A 16,256-nucleotide genomic window follows, 5' to 3' on the forward strand; every position below is an offset into this window, starting at 1 on the left:
ATCCAGGGTTGTGAGTTCAATCCTTGAGGGATCCATTTAGGGATCTGGGGCAAAAATTGGGGATTGGTCCTGCTTTGAGCAGGGGGTTGGACTAGATACCTCCTGAGGGCCCTTCCAACCCTGATATTCTATGATTCCCTGTTCTGTTCATTCCCTCTGGGGCACCTGGCACTGGCCACTGTCAGCAGACAGGATACTGGGCTAGATGGACCTTTGGTCTGACCCAGTCTGGCCGTTCTGATGTTCTTACAGCAGTTCTGTAGAATTCAAACAGGAAATCCTAGCAGTCATGGCAACCCTACCAAACAGCAGCATTTTGAACTGAGCTCATCCATTTTAAACCTACAGCTGCAACAGGTCAAACTTTCAGATTAGTTTTTTCAAACCTTCACCCTGGTATAAATCAATGACTAAAAACAAACCGAGTGATTTAAATCAGGAGTTAAGCGGCTGCCTCCTCTCACTCTGTATCAAGCCTGAGTTTGATAAAAAGTTGTCCCATTCCTAGTGCAGGTTTACAGGGGCAGGTTCACGAATGGAGATGCCCTGAGGAGGGCAATGGCTGGTAGCTTAGGCTCTGCGTTTACGTTCTGGAGACAACAGAGCACATTTCTATCACCCACAGGTTCCAAAGAGGATCCAGCATTGACATGAGGACGAGACCACCGAGTTCCCCTAGATACAGGCCCTCCTGCTGCAGGGTCTAAGCCTGTCACTCAGTGCCACAGGCACCGACTCCCTGGGTGCTCCGGGGCTGGGGCACCCATGGGGAAAAAATGGTGGATGCTGAGCACCCACCGGCAGCTCCCTATCAGCTCCCTCCCACCTCCCCAGTGCCTCCCGCCCGCCGGCGGGCCCCACGGATCAGCGCCTCTCCCTCCCTCCCTGTGCCTCCCGCCTGCCAGCAGGCCCCACAGACCAGCACCTCCCCTCCCTCCCTGTGCCTCCCGCCTGCCAGCAGGCCCCACGGATCAGCGCCTCCCCTCCCTCCCACCTGCTGCAATCAGCTGTTTGGCGGTGTGCAGGAGGCTCTGGAGGGGGAAGGGGGAGCGAGGATGCAGCACGCTTGCAGGAGGGGGCAGAACTGGGTGGAAAGAGGTGGGGCGGGGGCAGGAAGAGGTGGGGCAAGGGTGGGGCCTTGGGGGCAGGGCCTGGGTCGAGCACCCCCCTGGCACTTTGGAAAGTCGGCTCCTGTGCTCAGTGCCCCGGGCAGGGGAAGAGGACTCCATCATGCCCCACCAGGGGCGTTCTTGCCCAGGCCAGAGGAAGTGCAGTCACCCAGCAAGGCCCAAACTCGGCCCGTCCCTTCGTCAGCGGGAAGCCCGCACTGCCATGCCACGCCCGGCTCGCAGCTCCAAGCCCAGCTCCGGATTCTTGTTTTCGGCGCTGCTCCGTGGGGAGCCGAGCCCTCACGGCTCAGCGCTGGCGGCGGCCAAACCAACGCTTACCAGGCTTCCAGGGCAGGGCCACTTCTCCCAAGCGCCAAGGGCAGATCTCTGCTCGGCGACCTGCGCCGCCAGCAGCCCCGGCCGGAGCCCCCGCGCGCGTGGCAGGGCAGGAGGGTGCCCTCAGGCCCCAGCCGCTGGTGGCAGCTCGAGCGAGCCTGGTGTGAACGCTCCCGGCGAGGAAGCGAGCGGACGGCTTAAAGGGGATCTCAGAGGGGACGTCTCCATTAACACGGGGCTCCCAGACGGAGCCCCACAACCCCAGCTAGGCTGAAGCTCCCCGGGGTGCAGGCTGCCAGACACGCTGCACAGCCGCTGGGGGGCGGGGCAGGGGAAGGAGGGCGGAGCCTAGAGTCAGCCCACCATTGCATCCCTGCAGCCCAGCCACGCCCTCCTCCCGCTCGGGGCTGAGGCTCTCACATACAATCACTCGAGTCAGGAGCACGGAGAGAACAAACTGGGCACAAGTTCTAGTCAGGAGCGAGCCCCCCAGGTGCTTGTAGTCTCATTCCCCACTCCCTCCCTCTTCACAGCACGCAGTGGGGTGGCGAGGGCTCGGCTTGCGCTGCACAAACCCACATCAGGCAATGCCAGCTTGCTGGATGCAGCTGGGCCGAGGCTGCACTGTCCTCGAGGACACGCCATCTGGGAGTCCAGATTGACAGGAAGAGGAAGGCTAGGACTCAGGAACCCAGGTTTAATTCCCTGCTTCGTCACAGACTCCCTATGTGACCCTGGGCAAGTCACTTAGCCTTTCTGTGCCTCGGTTCCCCACTTGTGCAATGGGGATTGTGAGGCACTCAGATACTACAGTGATGAGAGCCAGATCAGTACCTGCGATGGATGGCCAGGGAGCTGGAAGGATGAGCTGTTTCCCTCATGGGCTAGGGCATGCGGGAACCAGCAGAAGGAAGTATCATTTTACAGATGGGGAAACTGAGGCACAGAGAGGTGAAGCAGCTTGTCCAAGACCTTGCAGTAAGGAAGTGGCAGGGCCGAGACTAGAACCCAGGAGTCCTGACTCCCAGACTGTTGCTCTGCCCATTTCACCCCAGCCCAGCCCAGCCACCCTCCCAACGCCCCAGGCTTACCAGCCTTCTTCTTGAAGAAGGACTCTGGGGGCCGGGGCATATCGTGTATCACCTCGTAGAGAGGTTCGAAGAACCCAAACACGTCCTCAGACACCTCGCCCGCTGGGATCGTGTCAATGACCTGGAGAGAACCCCAACAGCTCTTTTGTAGCCAAGTCAGAAGATGGAGGATCCCGCGCTGAGGCAATGGTCACTAAAGCCTTGGGCCTAAGTGCGGTGTCTGGGAGAGGGAGGGACCGACAGTGCTGCCTATGGCAAGTTGGCTGTGGCAAGCGGGCTCCGAAAGCTTCCCCCCACAGCGCTGCCAGGGCACCTCTGGTCTTCCCAGCCTGGGGTCCTTCCCCAGCTCTGCCAGCGCCCTTCCCGCCCCACCTTCCAACGACTCTGAATCCAGGCCCTCCTCAGCCAGAGCCCGTCAGCTGTACCAGCGTGTGCCACGTGGCCCTCACTCCACCAGGGACGATGCCGAGGGCACTCCTTCCAGGGTGTCCCAAGGCACACGGGGAGCGAGCGGAGCAGCCCCAGGAGCTGCACATAGCAGGGAAGCAAGGAGCTCTGTACCTTCTGGGCTACCTTCTTCATCTCCGAGACATACGCGGCCATGGCCTCCTCTTTGGACATCTTCCCCAGCCTGCTCCACGCATCCCTGCCAACCAGAAGGTCTCATCAGGGGGGACGGCATAGCTCAGTGGTTTGAGCATTGCCTTGCTAAATCCAGGGTTATGAGTTCAATCCTTGAGGGGGTCGTTTGGGATCTGGGGCAAACATTGGGGATTGGTCCAGCTTTGAGCAGGGGGTTGGACTAGATACCTCCTGAGGGTCTTCCAACCCTGATATTCTATGACTGATGCCCCACGAACAAGGCTGTACTGCAGTCTACAACACTCCTGCCAAGCAGTTACTGTTTCAGCCTTACCACTTATACCGGCCGATGGGATCCCAGAATCCAGGCCGGGGGATCTTGCAGCTGCCCACTGTCGCCTGCTTGTAGTAACTGTAGAATCGTAGCATCACCTCGTAGGGGGGGCGGTAGGACCCTAGAACACACACAAACCATCAGAGCAGGAACAGAGGGACTCCGGCCACTTCCCCACCATGAGAAAAGAGAAGGAGGACTTGTGGCACCTTAGAGACTACCGTGGCCATTCAGGGGCTGTTACCCGCATCCTTACGCTGTGACCCAGTAGGTGGGTCTCTGCCCACGAGACCAGCACTGAGCCCATGCCCCAGCACGGCGCTAGCAGACCCCAAACTGCTGGAGCTCTGCCCTTCAGAGGAGGCATAGCGCTGAGGTGACCATCTGGTCATTGACGGGCCCACGAGTCAGGGCCTTAACCATGATCCGGGCCCAATTCCCACTCAGTTACATTCTGCCTCCCGGAAATACCCTCTGCAGTTTTAGCTGGAAAGTTCAGAGGATGCATAGTGTTGCTGTGCACTGTTAAATAGCAGCTGCATTCCACCCCAGAGGTAGCTGTGTTTCAGTGGCGGGTGAAACCGTGTTTGTGTTTTGGGGCAGGAAGCCCCATATACCATGAGATGCTATTACTACAGGGAGAGAAACAACGAGGGCAGACGCCAGGTACCCGAGGCTGCACAAAGCGGGTCGGTCACGATGTCTTTCTCATCTCCTTTCTCCTCTTAAGCGCAAGCTGAAATTTCACATGGCCTAAAGCATCAGGGCCAAGATTTTCCAGCATGGGGGTGGGGTGGCCTTAAGACAAGTACATAAATAAATGTCTGGTCTTCACAGTTGCTAAGCACATGCAGCTCCTTACTGAGGTCTATGGGAAGCACAAGTGCTCTGCACCTCTGGAGATCAGGCCTACAGGAACTGCCAGAATAGAACAGATTAAACGCCCGTCCACTCCGGGATCCTGCCTCCAGGAGCAGCCAATGCAGGATACTCCAGGAAGAGAAGTCCCTCTGCTCCATACATGCACCTAATTGTACAATACCCTACAAAGGAGAGATTCCTTCCTGACTGCCCACTAGTGATGAGTGTGTGGCCTGAAGCATGAGAATTAACAACCTTTTGTCCTTATCCTCCCTGGTGTAAGGATAAGATGTGGAATTTTGATTGGCCAGGACGGGACACCAAAGCACGGATACAATCAGAAACCTGACTGAAGTGGCATCTTGTCAACGTCACACAGTTTAACTGATAAGACCCATTTTCCCCACCCTTTTACTAGAGCCAGCGCTGCAGAACCAGCCTATCTGGGAATTAAGCTGTGCTCTGCCAAGCACTAGCTAGTGTCCACCCCAGCACTGCAGGGTCTGAGCACAGAAACGCTACAAACAGCTTGCGTGTGTGCTTACAGCAAGTGGGAGGTGCTGGCTGAGAGTCCTGGGGACTGACACACCCCAGGCAGCAGCAGCGCTGGGCCCTTCACTCAGCCTGCTCTGGGGAGCCAGCTCTCGTGGCAGGAGCAGAGAGTTCAGTGGCCTTCCAGTTGTCGGCCTCTACTGAGACTGCCAACGAAAGGACCAGTCCATGCCCGTCGTGAGGGTGTTTTGTGATGCGACACACGGTGGAGGATGAGACAGTCCATTAATTCCCATCTACTCTGTCTCTTGGGGACCGGCACAGGCCTGTCCACACTGGACACTTAGTCAGGCTTTGTCCAGTTTCAAGAGACCAAGCCTCAGCCTCGCCTACCTGGAGACCCATCCCAACATCCAGCCGACAAAGCCCACGCTAGGCCATCTACGGAGCATGCTGGACTCACCGTTCTTAGGCAGGCCCTGAATGACTCTGACAGCAGCCTGGAATTGCTTCTGGTAGTCCGGCTCTGCAGGCTCCATCCCCATCCACTCACAGGAGCTGAGAGAGAAGCACGACCCCCCATGTTAGCTCGGGGAGGCCTGTCAGAGGCACTCCCGGCTGGGCAGAGCCTTTGGGCAGGATAGGGGCCTTCCCCAGGGCTCTGGAGCATGTGGGGTTCAGGCATGTGGGCCAGGACTTGGTACTGGTCTGTGAGTTTGCACTGGGCTCACAGCCCTGCCAGGCAGGAACCTCTCGATTCACCAGTGCCCCCTGCCGTCCCTCAGCCCCATCCGGCAGCGACCCTCTGGGGCGACAGGGCAGCTGGGTCTCCTCCGCCTGCAGAAGCTGGTCTGTGCCAGGCACACCAGGCTTGGGAGGCGCTGGCCCGGGGCAGGAGCTGCCGGGTGGATCCACAGCCCTGCCCCGAGCGCCCAGCTCCTACCCTGAGCGTTCCCGCACTAGACCTGACCCGGGGCCCAAGCACCTCACCCCGCAGTGCCCTGCTCTAGGGTGCCCTCCCGAGTGTCCCCGGCACAGACCCTGCTGCCCCCTGCCCAGATCCTCCCCATAGTCCATGGCCCCCAGCCCAGATCCCGCACAGCTTAGCTCAGCTCTGGACCCTCTTAGCTCGGACCCCGGAACCCCCCAGCTCCGTGTCCCCCCAGCCCAGACCCCGGATCCGCCCTGCCCAGTGTCCCCAGCCCATATCCCCACAGCCAGGGCCCCCCCAGCCCAGCCCAGCCCAGCCTGGGCCCCCCCGCCCGGTCGCCACAGCCCAGGCCCCCCTTAGCTCAGACCCCAGATCCCTCCCAGCCCAGACCCCCTTAGCTCGGACCCCAGATCCCTCCCAGCCCAGACCCCCTTAGCTCGGACCCTGGATCCCCCCAGCCCAGACCCCCTTAGCTCGGACCCTGGATCCCCCCAGCCCAGTGTCCGCCCCCAGCCCAGACCCCGGTTCCCCCAGCCCGGGGCCCCCCGTAGCTCGGACTCCGGATCCCCCCAGCCGGATCCCCCCAACAGAGCCCAGCCCGGGCCCCCCCGCCCGGATCCCCCCAGCCCGATGTCCGCCCCCAGCCCAGACCCCGGATCCCCCCCGCCCGGATCCCCCCAGCCCAGTCCCCGGATCCCCCCGTCCGGCCCCTTAGCTCGGACCCGGCTCCCCCGCCGCCCCGAACAGCTGATCCACCCGGAGACTGGGGTGACCGTCCCAACCAATAACCACATGTCTTTCATTCCCTCGTCACACTTCGCCCAATTAGCATCAAGCTTTAAAAACAATGCAAATAAGCGCCGCCCCGCCGCAGCGGGCTGAACGCCGACTCCAGCGTTGAAGTCGGGTAACAGCGCCCCCTGCAGGGGAAGGGGTGGCCTGCGGACCGCTAACCTTGGGCAGTAGTGCCCCCTGCAGGAGCGCGTTGGGCGTCCGCAGTTCGTGGCTGTTTTCTTGGGTGAAGCTGGGAAGCGAGCTCTGGGCTGATTTATTATAGGGGGTGGAGAGGAGAGATTCCAGTGTGGCAGGGGCCTATGCAAAACAATGCCCCTGTGGCTGGGTGTGTGGCCTGTGTTTGCGTGGCCCCATGGTTTACGAGGAGAGGCTGCGGGAACTGGGGTTATTTAGTCTGCAGAAGAGAAGAGTGAGGGGGGATTTGGTAGCAGCCTTCAATTACCGGAAGGGGATGGAGCTTGGCTGTTCTCAGCGGTGGCAGATGACAGAACGAGGTGCAGTGGTCTCATGTTGCAGTGGGGGAGATCTAGGCTGGATATTAGGAAACACTATTTCACTAGGAGGGTGGTGAAGCACTGGAATGCGTTACCTAGGGAGATGGTGGAATCTCCATCCTTAGAGGTTTTTAAGGCCCAGCTTGACAAAACCCTGGCTGGGAGGATTTAGTTGGGGATTGGTCCTGCTTTGAGCAGGGGGTTGGACTCGATGACCTCCTGAGGTCCCTGCCAACCCTGATAGTCTATATTAGTACACTAATGTCTGGTGCCTAAGCAACAGCGCAGGGCAGAGGAAGGATGCACGATACAGCCAGTGTGGACAAGGCCAAAGGAGGGATTGCAGAGTGTGGGAGGTGATCCTGTCACTTCACAGACAAAGGACAGGTCCCTGGTACAGGAAGTTTACAATCTGGATCAGATTGAACACAGTGAACTGCTGCGGCAGAGTGACGGAGCAAGCCGTGGGAGAATGGAGTCACAACAGTGAGTGACCATGGGCTGTGCTGTGGTCTCAGGGGGTTACGTTCTGAGGCTGTAATTTGAGGTTCTGGCTCTTTGACAGCGTCTCAAAGGTGAAGCCCTGAGTGGGGAAGGAAGCTTGGACCTGAGAAAATGTGTGTGGGAAGGGGAGCTCTCCCCACCTGGCTGCTATTTACTAGCATGGACTGAACCAAAAGAGTAGCATCTCCCTGTGTGGGGGGAGGGATAGCTCAGTGCTTTGAGCATTGGCCTGCTAAACCCAGGGTTTTGAGTTCAATCCTTGAGGGGGCCATTTGGGGATCTGGGGCAAAAATTGGGGATTGGTCCTGCTTTGAGCAGGGGGTTGGACTAGATGGCCTCCTGAGGGCCCTTCCAACCCTGATATTCTATGAGTCCGGGCACTGTCTCCTGCGTGTTGGCTCCTGTGGGTCAGAGGCAGACTGAGCAGCTGGTCTGAAATGCCCTTAGGGAGATAGCCCCTATCCCAAGGAGGCCTCCTGTGACCAAGGCCTTAGCCGCATCATCAGAGTGAGAATCCAAGAATTCACAGCTGGGCAGAACTTTCACTTCCTCTGCCTGCACCAGGGCATGGTTTGCTTTTCCACAGCACCTGCTAAAGCAGCATCTAAGTGCATTGTCAGGTCAAATGCCAGCCCGTCGCAATGCACCATGACCAAACGATGCCACCATGTCGCCCCTCCAGAAGGCAGAGCAGTCCTAGAACTATCAGGATGGGTGGCAGCACACCCTGCATGGGTCTCTTGGGGTGCTGCCCAGGGTCTTCCCCTGCTGCAGCCCAGGGTCGTCTGGGGGTGCTGGCTTTGAGGTGAGATGTAACATGCAGATCCCAGGGCCTGTTGTGAAGAAGGGGGCAGTGACGCAGGCTTCCGGGCCAATTGTCAGAGCATATTAAATGGTCTTGCAGTTAAAGCACAGGGCTGGGCACCAGGCCGGACCCTCCATTGCCCTGCGCCTCACGCAGTCATTCACACCAGTGCACAGTGCAGGCAAACTGTCCCCATGCCTGACTCTGGTGGTGTTTGATAACCACTTTACGCTGGTGTACATGATGACAAAAAGTGCGGGGCAGCAATGGATTGGGCCCCTGGACTCCTGGGTTCCATTCCCAGTTCTGTCACAGACCAGCTGGGTGGCTGAGGGCGAGTCCCTTCCACTCGTTGTGCCTCACTTGCCCCTTCTGCGGAATGGGGAGTGATACTGATGTGCCCCAAGCAGTGTCCCGAGGGCTAATGCCCTGGGGGAGAGCGTGGCAGGTTATCCCCACTCTGGGACGCCACCTGATGTACTGGGGTACCACTGAGCCCGCCTGTTCCACCTACCTGGCTCCCTTACACTGTCCTGCTGAGCCAGACCCTCAAGCCTCCTCCAGGACACACAGGCAGGGACACGCCCAGCTGCAGAAAGACACCAACTCTGAAATCCATACAGCTGGGGAAATCCCAGCACTCAAGTGCACACCCCTCTGGGTGCAAACCCCAGACTGTATTGTCTTGCGCTGCACAGAGACCTGTACGGTGCACGCTAACAAACTTCGCCTGTGACCCTACACCCCATATTCTTCACAGAGATCTTGTTATGATATGAATATGGCATAACTAAGATGTGTCATGCAAGATTGGTCTTGTGAGATATAATTGGAAAGGTTTCAGAGGGGTAGCCGTGTTAGTCTGTATCAGCAAAAACAACGAGGGGTCCTTGTGGCAACTCAGAGACTAACAAATTTGTTTGGGCATAAGCTTTTGTGGGCTAGAACCCAAGGTGATGTTATTGACTTGAACTGGGACCATATAGAACATGGTTGCAACCAAGGTCCTGTAGAGGCACCAAATCTTGTATAAAGGGGGTCAAGTAAGGTGTCTAAGACAAGGTGATGGTTTGCTGGTTAGGATTATGCCGTCTATATATGTGTATCCTTGTATTTAAAGTTATAAGTATTGGCTCTATCCTGTCTGTAGTTCAAACTTGTGCTGTGCTTCTGGGTGACACCCCAGACAAGTTGGTTTCAGCACTGCCTAATCTGCTTGATGGCCCATTAAGGACCATCAGCTCTACAAGTGACCCATTGGGAGAAGGCAGACACGCCTTGCGACTCAGCCAGGTGTGCAGGGACCTGCCTGCGGACAGAACTCTGAGGTGTTTCCAGGCCATGTGATGGACAGCTTGTCTTTGGAACAAAGAAAGAGAGACCACATGGCAAGAGACTATAAAAAGCTGCGGCAGCTCCTCCATCTGGTCTTCAATCCTGTTTCGTGCCTTTGGAGGGACTTTGCTACCCTGAAGCTTTGAACCAAGGACTGAATGACCCATCCCAGCTGTGGATTTACTCCAGAGACTTGATTTGAACCTGCAGTTTATTCTACCACTGCTGCAAGCCTGAACCAAGAACTTTGCCATTACTGTGTGTCATTGTTTCCATTTAACCAATTCTAGCTCTCATCTCTATCTTTTCCCTTTTATGAATAAACCTTTAGATTTTAGATTCTAAAGGATTGGCAACAGCGCGATTGGTGGGTAAGATTTTACTTGTATATTGACCTGGGTCTGGGGCTTGGTCCTTTGGGATCGAGGGAACCTTTTTTCTTTTACTGGGGTATTGCTTTTCATAACTATTCATCCCCATAACGAGTGGCACTGGTGGGGATACTGGGAAACTGGAAAAAGAACAGGAGGACTTGTGGCACCTTACAGACTAACCAATTTATTTGAGCAGAAGCTTTCGTGATGCATCCGATGAGGTGAGCTGTAGCTCACGAAAGCTTCTGCTCAAATAAATTGGTTAGTCTCTAAGGTGCCACAAGTACTCCTTTTCTTTTTGCGGATACAGACTAACACGGCTGCTACTCTGAAACCTGGGAAACTGGAGAGTCTAAGGGAATTGCTTGTGTGACTTGTGGTTAGCCAGTGGGGTAAGACCAAAGTCTTCTCTGTTTGGCTGGTTTGGTTTGCCTTGGGGTGCATAGAAACCCCAGCCTGGGGCTGTAACTGCCCTGCTTGAAGCAATTTGTCCTGAATTGGCACTCTCAGCTGGGTCCCGCCAGAACGAGCGTCGTTACACCCGACCCCCAGTTTGAGAACCCCTGGCGTAGTGAGTGTTTATCTATAGTCTCCAGCACTGTTCCTCTCATGCAATGAGCAAAGCTCTGTCAGATTTCAATCCACTTTCTTAATTCTTGTTATTAGTTATTATTTTTCTGACAGTAGTGTTCAGGGGCCCAGTCATGCACCGGGCCCCCTTGGGCTAGGCCCTGTACAATCGCAGAACACAAAGACAGGCCCTGCCCCAGGAAGTGTGCAGTCTAAATCTTGTGTGTCCATGATTGAATATTTTGGCTTTAGGGAGAAGCAGTTGTGGCAAAGGGCCAGATCTCCAGAGATCCTGCTGCTGAGCACTGGAAAAGCTGGCCTGAATCGGGCCCTCCATTTTGGCTCTGTAAATCCAAGCCTGCAGAGCGGGAACGAGGGTTACATCCACTAGCTACAGCAGAGCCGCGTGTGCCCAGGCCCAGCATCCCTAGCCTGAAATGTAGAGGATGGAAGCCCCAGGGTGGGAAGGTTTGAAAGGCCTGAGTAGGAGCGCGGGGTCTCTGCTCTCCACCAGCACAGGAGTATGAGGAGACCCCAGGGACACAGCCAGGTTTGCTAACTACATGCAGACACACAAGGCCTGGCTACAGAGGTGCATTGCTGCGCCTTAGGATCTGTTGGCTTCTGCAGGAGAAGATTATTTAAAGTGATGCTACCCTATTCCGATACGCTACACCATCCTTCCCCTCAAGGGACATTGTAAGGGGGTATGTGTCCCTTTAAGAGTAGAGGGGGCCAGAAGACCCGGTTCGGGAAGCTAGAGCTCCAGCTAGAAGGGCGAGGAGCGGTGCCCCTGGGGAGAACAGATGCTGGCAGGAGCAGAGCTCCATAAGCAGCCAGAGAGGAGTGAGTGTGAGCACTGCCTAGGGCTGCAATGGTGAATGGCACTTTTGAGCCAGGGCCACGTGGAACAGTCTGTGGTCCTTAAACCTGCCCCAAGAGGAGTGTCAAAGCTCCCCGAGCCAGTGGCTCATTGCACTGACACAGGTTCATAGCCAGCGGTGCACCAGGGCCAGCATCACAGGCAACTGCCTTTGACTGCCCTAACCCCACGCATGCCCTAGCCCCATTTTGCAACTGGGTGAACTGGAGGTGGCCTCGCCCTGTAGGATCAAGTGAGACTCAAAGCCACAGGTTTTGGGGGATGCACCTAAACCACTAAGCCACCAAACCTCATCAGCTGGTAGGTAAGACTATTCATAAGAGAGACTGTGTAGAGCTCATTAGGGGCCCTCAAGAGGGCACCCAGAGGGTGGGTGCTGCAAGGAGACCTCTGGCTGGGAGGGGTGCTCAGGCAGTGCTGCAGACATAAAACCCAATCAGGAACATATCGCTATCAGAATGGCTCCAATGAAATACACAGGTGCTCCAGGGTCAGTCCGAGAGGCGGTGGACGTGTGGGCGTTACTACAGAACCCGGAGCAGTGTCTCCACAGCATCTCCTGCTCCGTCGTGGCAAGTCACTTGTAGCAGAAGCAGGGCCTTGAGGCTCGCTGCTGCTATCACCAAAGACTGTCTGGGGCTGTGTTGTCACCTGGGTATTTTCCACAGTTTGGAACGGCCTGCTGAACGTCTGCTCAAAAGCTGGGGTAAGCCATGGAGTCTTCTCCATGGTCTTGGTGCTGCGCCCACACAGGACCTGTCTGTGATGTGTCCGTGTTTCCGTGAATTATCTCAGTCACTTCCTACCAAGATCTTTTCTCCCATGTGAAAACTGCACAGCTGGGTCGGACCGTGTGTGGCCTGGTTTTTAGATCAGGCTTTAACAGCTCCAAGTAAGACCTTCAATTATGTCCCACAAACAGCATTGCTGGTGTCTGATTTGTAGTCGCACAGGCTACGTACCTAGGGGCCAATAGGAAATTTACAATCTTGTGTTGTGAGCTGCTTTCACCTGGGGTCATGAATCACTTGCTTGAACATCTGATGAAATCACTTGCTTGAACATCTGATGAAATCTTTCCACTGATCCATTTGGTGCAGGATGGGAAGGAGCTGATGGGACATCTGAACACTTCCACCGGCTGTGCTGAAGTCGTTGAAGTCGTACCGGAAACTCCAGGCCAGCTAGAATGAGCATCTGTCCCATACGTGGTCCGGCTCCAATAGTCTATGTGAATTTGCTGCCCTGGGGCCACTGGCCACTCGGAAGGATGCAGAGGAGCACGCTCAGGTATGTGCTGCGATCGCTTTGCCATTCCCTCTATTTGACAGGTTTCAGAGTGGCAGCCGTGTTAGTCTGTATCAGCAAAAACAACGAGGAGTCCTTGTGGCACCTTAGAGACTAACAAATAACTGATAATAGCCCACTGTAACTGATTTATCTCGTTAGAGTTGGTAAGGCAACCCCCATCTTTTCATGTTCATGTTTTCATGCTCTCTGTATCTATCTATCTTCCTACTGTATTTTCCACTCCATGCATCTGATGAAGTGGGTTTTAGCCCTCGAAAGGTTATGCCAAAATAATTTGTTAGTCTCTAAGGTGCCAGAAGGACCCCTCTATTTGAATGTCAGTCCCTGGTCCCTGCACAACTCCTGGCCAGGACCTTCATGTTCCCAGTTCCCAAATGGCCTTCATGTAATTTTTGGGGTGTCTGTATGTAGCAGGACCTGAGCTTTCGGAACTAGTTACTCTGGGGCCATACATTAGGCACCTCTCACAGGGTCCATTCACTTCCTCCTGGCCACTGTGGGGAATCAGCTCTTTCGAGGTCTGAGGCCTCCTTCTGCTGATTTCTGCATGGCCTCCTGCCCCTCACTTGCGCTCTTTCTGCACCTCAGGGTGCTCCCTCTTCGGGTCTCCACCCTCCAGCCAGGTCGCTGTGCATTTCCCCCTTCTGGGGTACCAAAGTCTTCCCTTACCAGCAGCCTTAGGCAGTCTTCCCATTCGCTGCCCCATGGTGCCACTTCGCCAGGGGAGGGCAGGAGCCCCCCGCCCCCGAGTTTCATACAGGAGGTGCAAGCTCCCAGGTGGAGCCCTTAACTACAGCCCAGCATCAGTGTGAAATGTAAGGGCTTGGCTCCACTTGCGAGTCACAGCGCATTAAGGGAGCCCCGGGCGCACTAGCTCACTCCCCGTCCACACTGGCAAGGCACGTGGAGCGCTCTGTCTCCGCAGCTACAGCGCTGCTGGTACGCCACCTCGGCGAGTGGACGAGCGTTTTGTGCGCCCCCCGCTGGAGCGCCACGGCGCCAGTGTGGACGCCCTGGTCCTATAGTGCGCTCTGATCGGCCTCCAGACGTGTCCCACAATGCCTGTGCTAGCCACTCTGGTCATCACTTTGCACTCTACTGCCCTGGCCTCAGGTGACCACCCGTCACACCCGCCCTTTAAATTCTCTGGGAATTTTGAAAATCCCCTTCCTGTTTGCTCAGCCAGGCGTGGAGTGCTCTCTGCGCATCTGTCCAGGTGACCGTGCCTCCACCGTGCCGGGAGGGGCGGGGGGACCATTGCTGCACACAGGCAAGCTGCAGATGGGCCTGGGCGGAAGCCCATTGCAGTAGAAGACCCTCCCTTGCTTCCCAGGTCACCCTCAGCAGCGAGATCTCTTCCAGGACGCAAAAAGAAAAGGAGGACTTGTGGCACCTTAGAGACTAACCAATTTATTTGAGCATAAGATGAAGTGAGCTGTAGCTCACGAAAGCTCATGCTCAGATAAATTGGTTCGTCTCTAAGGTGCCACAAGTCCTCCTTTTCTTTTTGTGAATACAGACTAACACGGCTGCTACTCTGAAACCTTCCAGGACGGACTCCTGTGGAAAATGTGGGGACCGTGTTCAGTGTAGGGGCTCTCCCCAAGGCACAGAAACCCAGAGGGCAATCAGTGCCCCTTGCCCCTGTGCTTACTCACCATGTGGGGGCTCCTGTGGGTTATGTGCGCTCGCTTTGGGATGGGCAAATTATGCTATTGTGTAGACTGTGCTTGCCCTTAAGTACGGGGGAATCATTGCTCTGTCTGCTGTGAACACTGCTGCCTCTGTCAAGTGTTGCCTTTTGCCTTTACAGATGCAACCTTGAGATCTCAGCCCTCCGTGTTATCACTGGCCGAAAGACTCAAAGAATCAGAAAGAGGCCACGTAGAAGCAAGGAAGACATGTTGCTTGAAGTAATGCAGCATTCAAGTCATGAAAATTGAAAAGTCCCGGACTCGCGGGACAGTGAGAGGAGGATCCGCCAGCAGAATGTGGCACGCCGGCACAAAAGCGCGGTTCTCCGGCAGCAAAGCACGGATCGGCTGATAAGCATAATGGAGCACCAAGCGGACTCGATCCAGGCGCTCGTAGCCATGCAGGCAGAGCACCGACCCCCCACCCCCGCCGCCCTTGTCCCAAAACTCCTTCCCTTGTGCCCCCATGTCACCTCCAACCCACTTTCCCCAACATCTCGGTTCTTACCGCCACCAGCTGCCTCCAACACCGGTAGCTTCACCACCCAGCCCTGCAAACTGCCCACTGCACTCAGCCCCCGTCACCAGGCAGTAGAGCCAGCCCGAAGTGCAGCACTCGTTGCACAGCACTCCAGGCAGGAAGGCTGAGTATGAGAACAGGACATACGCAAATCTGTGATTGTACCGTTCCCCACCCCACCCCCTTGCCCTTTCTGTTTCCCAAGCGGTCGTGTTTCTTTTCAATAAATGGATTTTCTTTTCAAAAAATGGATTTTTGGCTTTAAAAACATTCTTTATTATTGCATAAAGTAAAAGATACTTAGCCCTGGAAAGCAACAGGCACCGCAAGTCAGTGTAGCAAACACAGATTCCTACTAACATTGGAACCACTGCACTTCACTCCCGTGCAGGGCACCAGACATTACTGGTGGCTTTCAGCCTCAAATTGCTCCCTCAAGGCATCCCTAATTCTTGCAGCCCCGCGCTGGGCCCCTCTAATAGCCCTGCTCTCTGGCTGTTCAAATTCAGCCTCCAGGTGTTGAACTTTCAAGTTCCATGCCTGAGTGAAGCTTTCACCCTTCCCTTCACAAATGTTATGGAGGGTACAGCACACAGATATAACCGCGGGGATGCTGTCATCGGCCAGGTCCAGCTTCCCATACAGAGAGCGCCAGCGGCCCTTTAAATGGCCAAAAGCACACTCCACAGTCATTCTGCACTGGCTCAGCCTGTTGTTGAACCGCTCCTTGGTGCTGTCAAGGCTCCCTGTGTAGGGTTTCATGAGCCATGGCATTAAAGCGTAAGCAAGGTCTCCAAGGATCACAATGGGCATTTCGATTTCCCCTACGGTGATCTTCTGGTCTGGGAAGAAAGTCCCATCTTGCAGCTTCCTGAACAGGCCAGTGTTCCGAAAGATGCGTGCGTCATGCACCTTTCCGGGCCAGCCTGCGTTAATGTCAATGAAACGCCCACGGTGATCCACAAGCGCCTGGAGACCATAGAGAAATACCCCTTCCGATTAACGTACTCGGAGGCTAGGTGGGCTGGTGCCGGAATTGGAATATGTGTGCCATCTATCGCCCCTCCGCAGTTAGGGAAACCCATTTCATGCACATTACCCAGAGTCACGGTTCTTCTGAGCAGGATGTGATTAATGGCCCTGCAAATTTGCATCAACATGATTCCGATGGTCAACTTCCCCACTCCAAACTGGTTAGCGACTGATCAGTAGCTGTCTGGAGTTGCCAGCTTCCA

At 55.9% G+C, this 16,256-nt stretch overlaps 1 protein-coding gene across 2 annotated transcripts in view; it reads right to left on the minus strand.

Annotated features, from left to right (window-relative positions):
• Positions 1–6,522, minus strand: part of ACBD4 (acyl-CoA binding domain containing 4) — a 24,622-nt gene extending 18,100 nt beyond the window's left edge. The window contains exons 1-5 of one of the 2 annotated variants that reach the window (XM_073325546.2): positions 6,459–6,522; positions 5,269–5,363; positions 3,453–3,573; positions 3,098–3,182; positions 2,537–2,657 (exon numbers count right to left, since the gene is read on the minus strand). In XM_073325546.2, coding sequence (XP_073181647.2) covers positions 2,537–2,657; positions 3,098–3,182; positions 3,453–3,573; positions 5,269–5,350 — 409 coding nt within the window. In that variant the 5' untranslated portion in view covers positions 5,351–5,363; positions 6,459–6,522. Of the gene's footprint in view, positions 1–2,536; positions 2,658–3,097; positions 3,183–3,452; positions 3,574–5,268; positions 5,746–6,458 lie in introns of those variants that run through there. The other variant, XM_073325547.2, reaches the window with a different exon arrangement.
• Between the last annotated feature and the right edge of the window lie 9,734 nt (positions 6,523–16,256).

This window comes from Lepidochelys kempii, chromosome 27 (genome assembly GCF_965140285.1).
Source record: "Lepidochelys kempii isolate rLepKem1 chromosome 27, rLepKem1.hap1, whole genome shotgun sequence".
Taxonomy (NCBI): Eukaryota; Metazoa; Chordata; order Testudines; family Cheloniidae; genus Lepidochelys; species Lepidochelys kempii.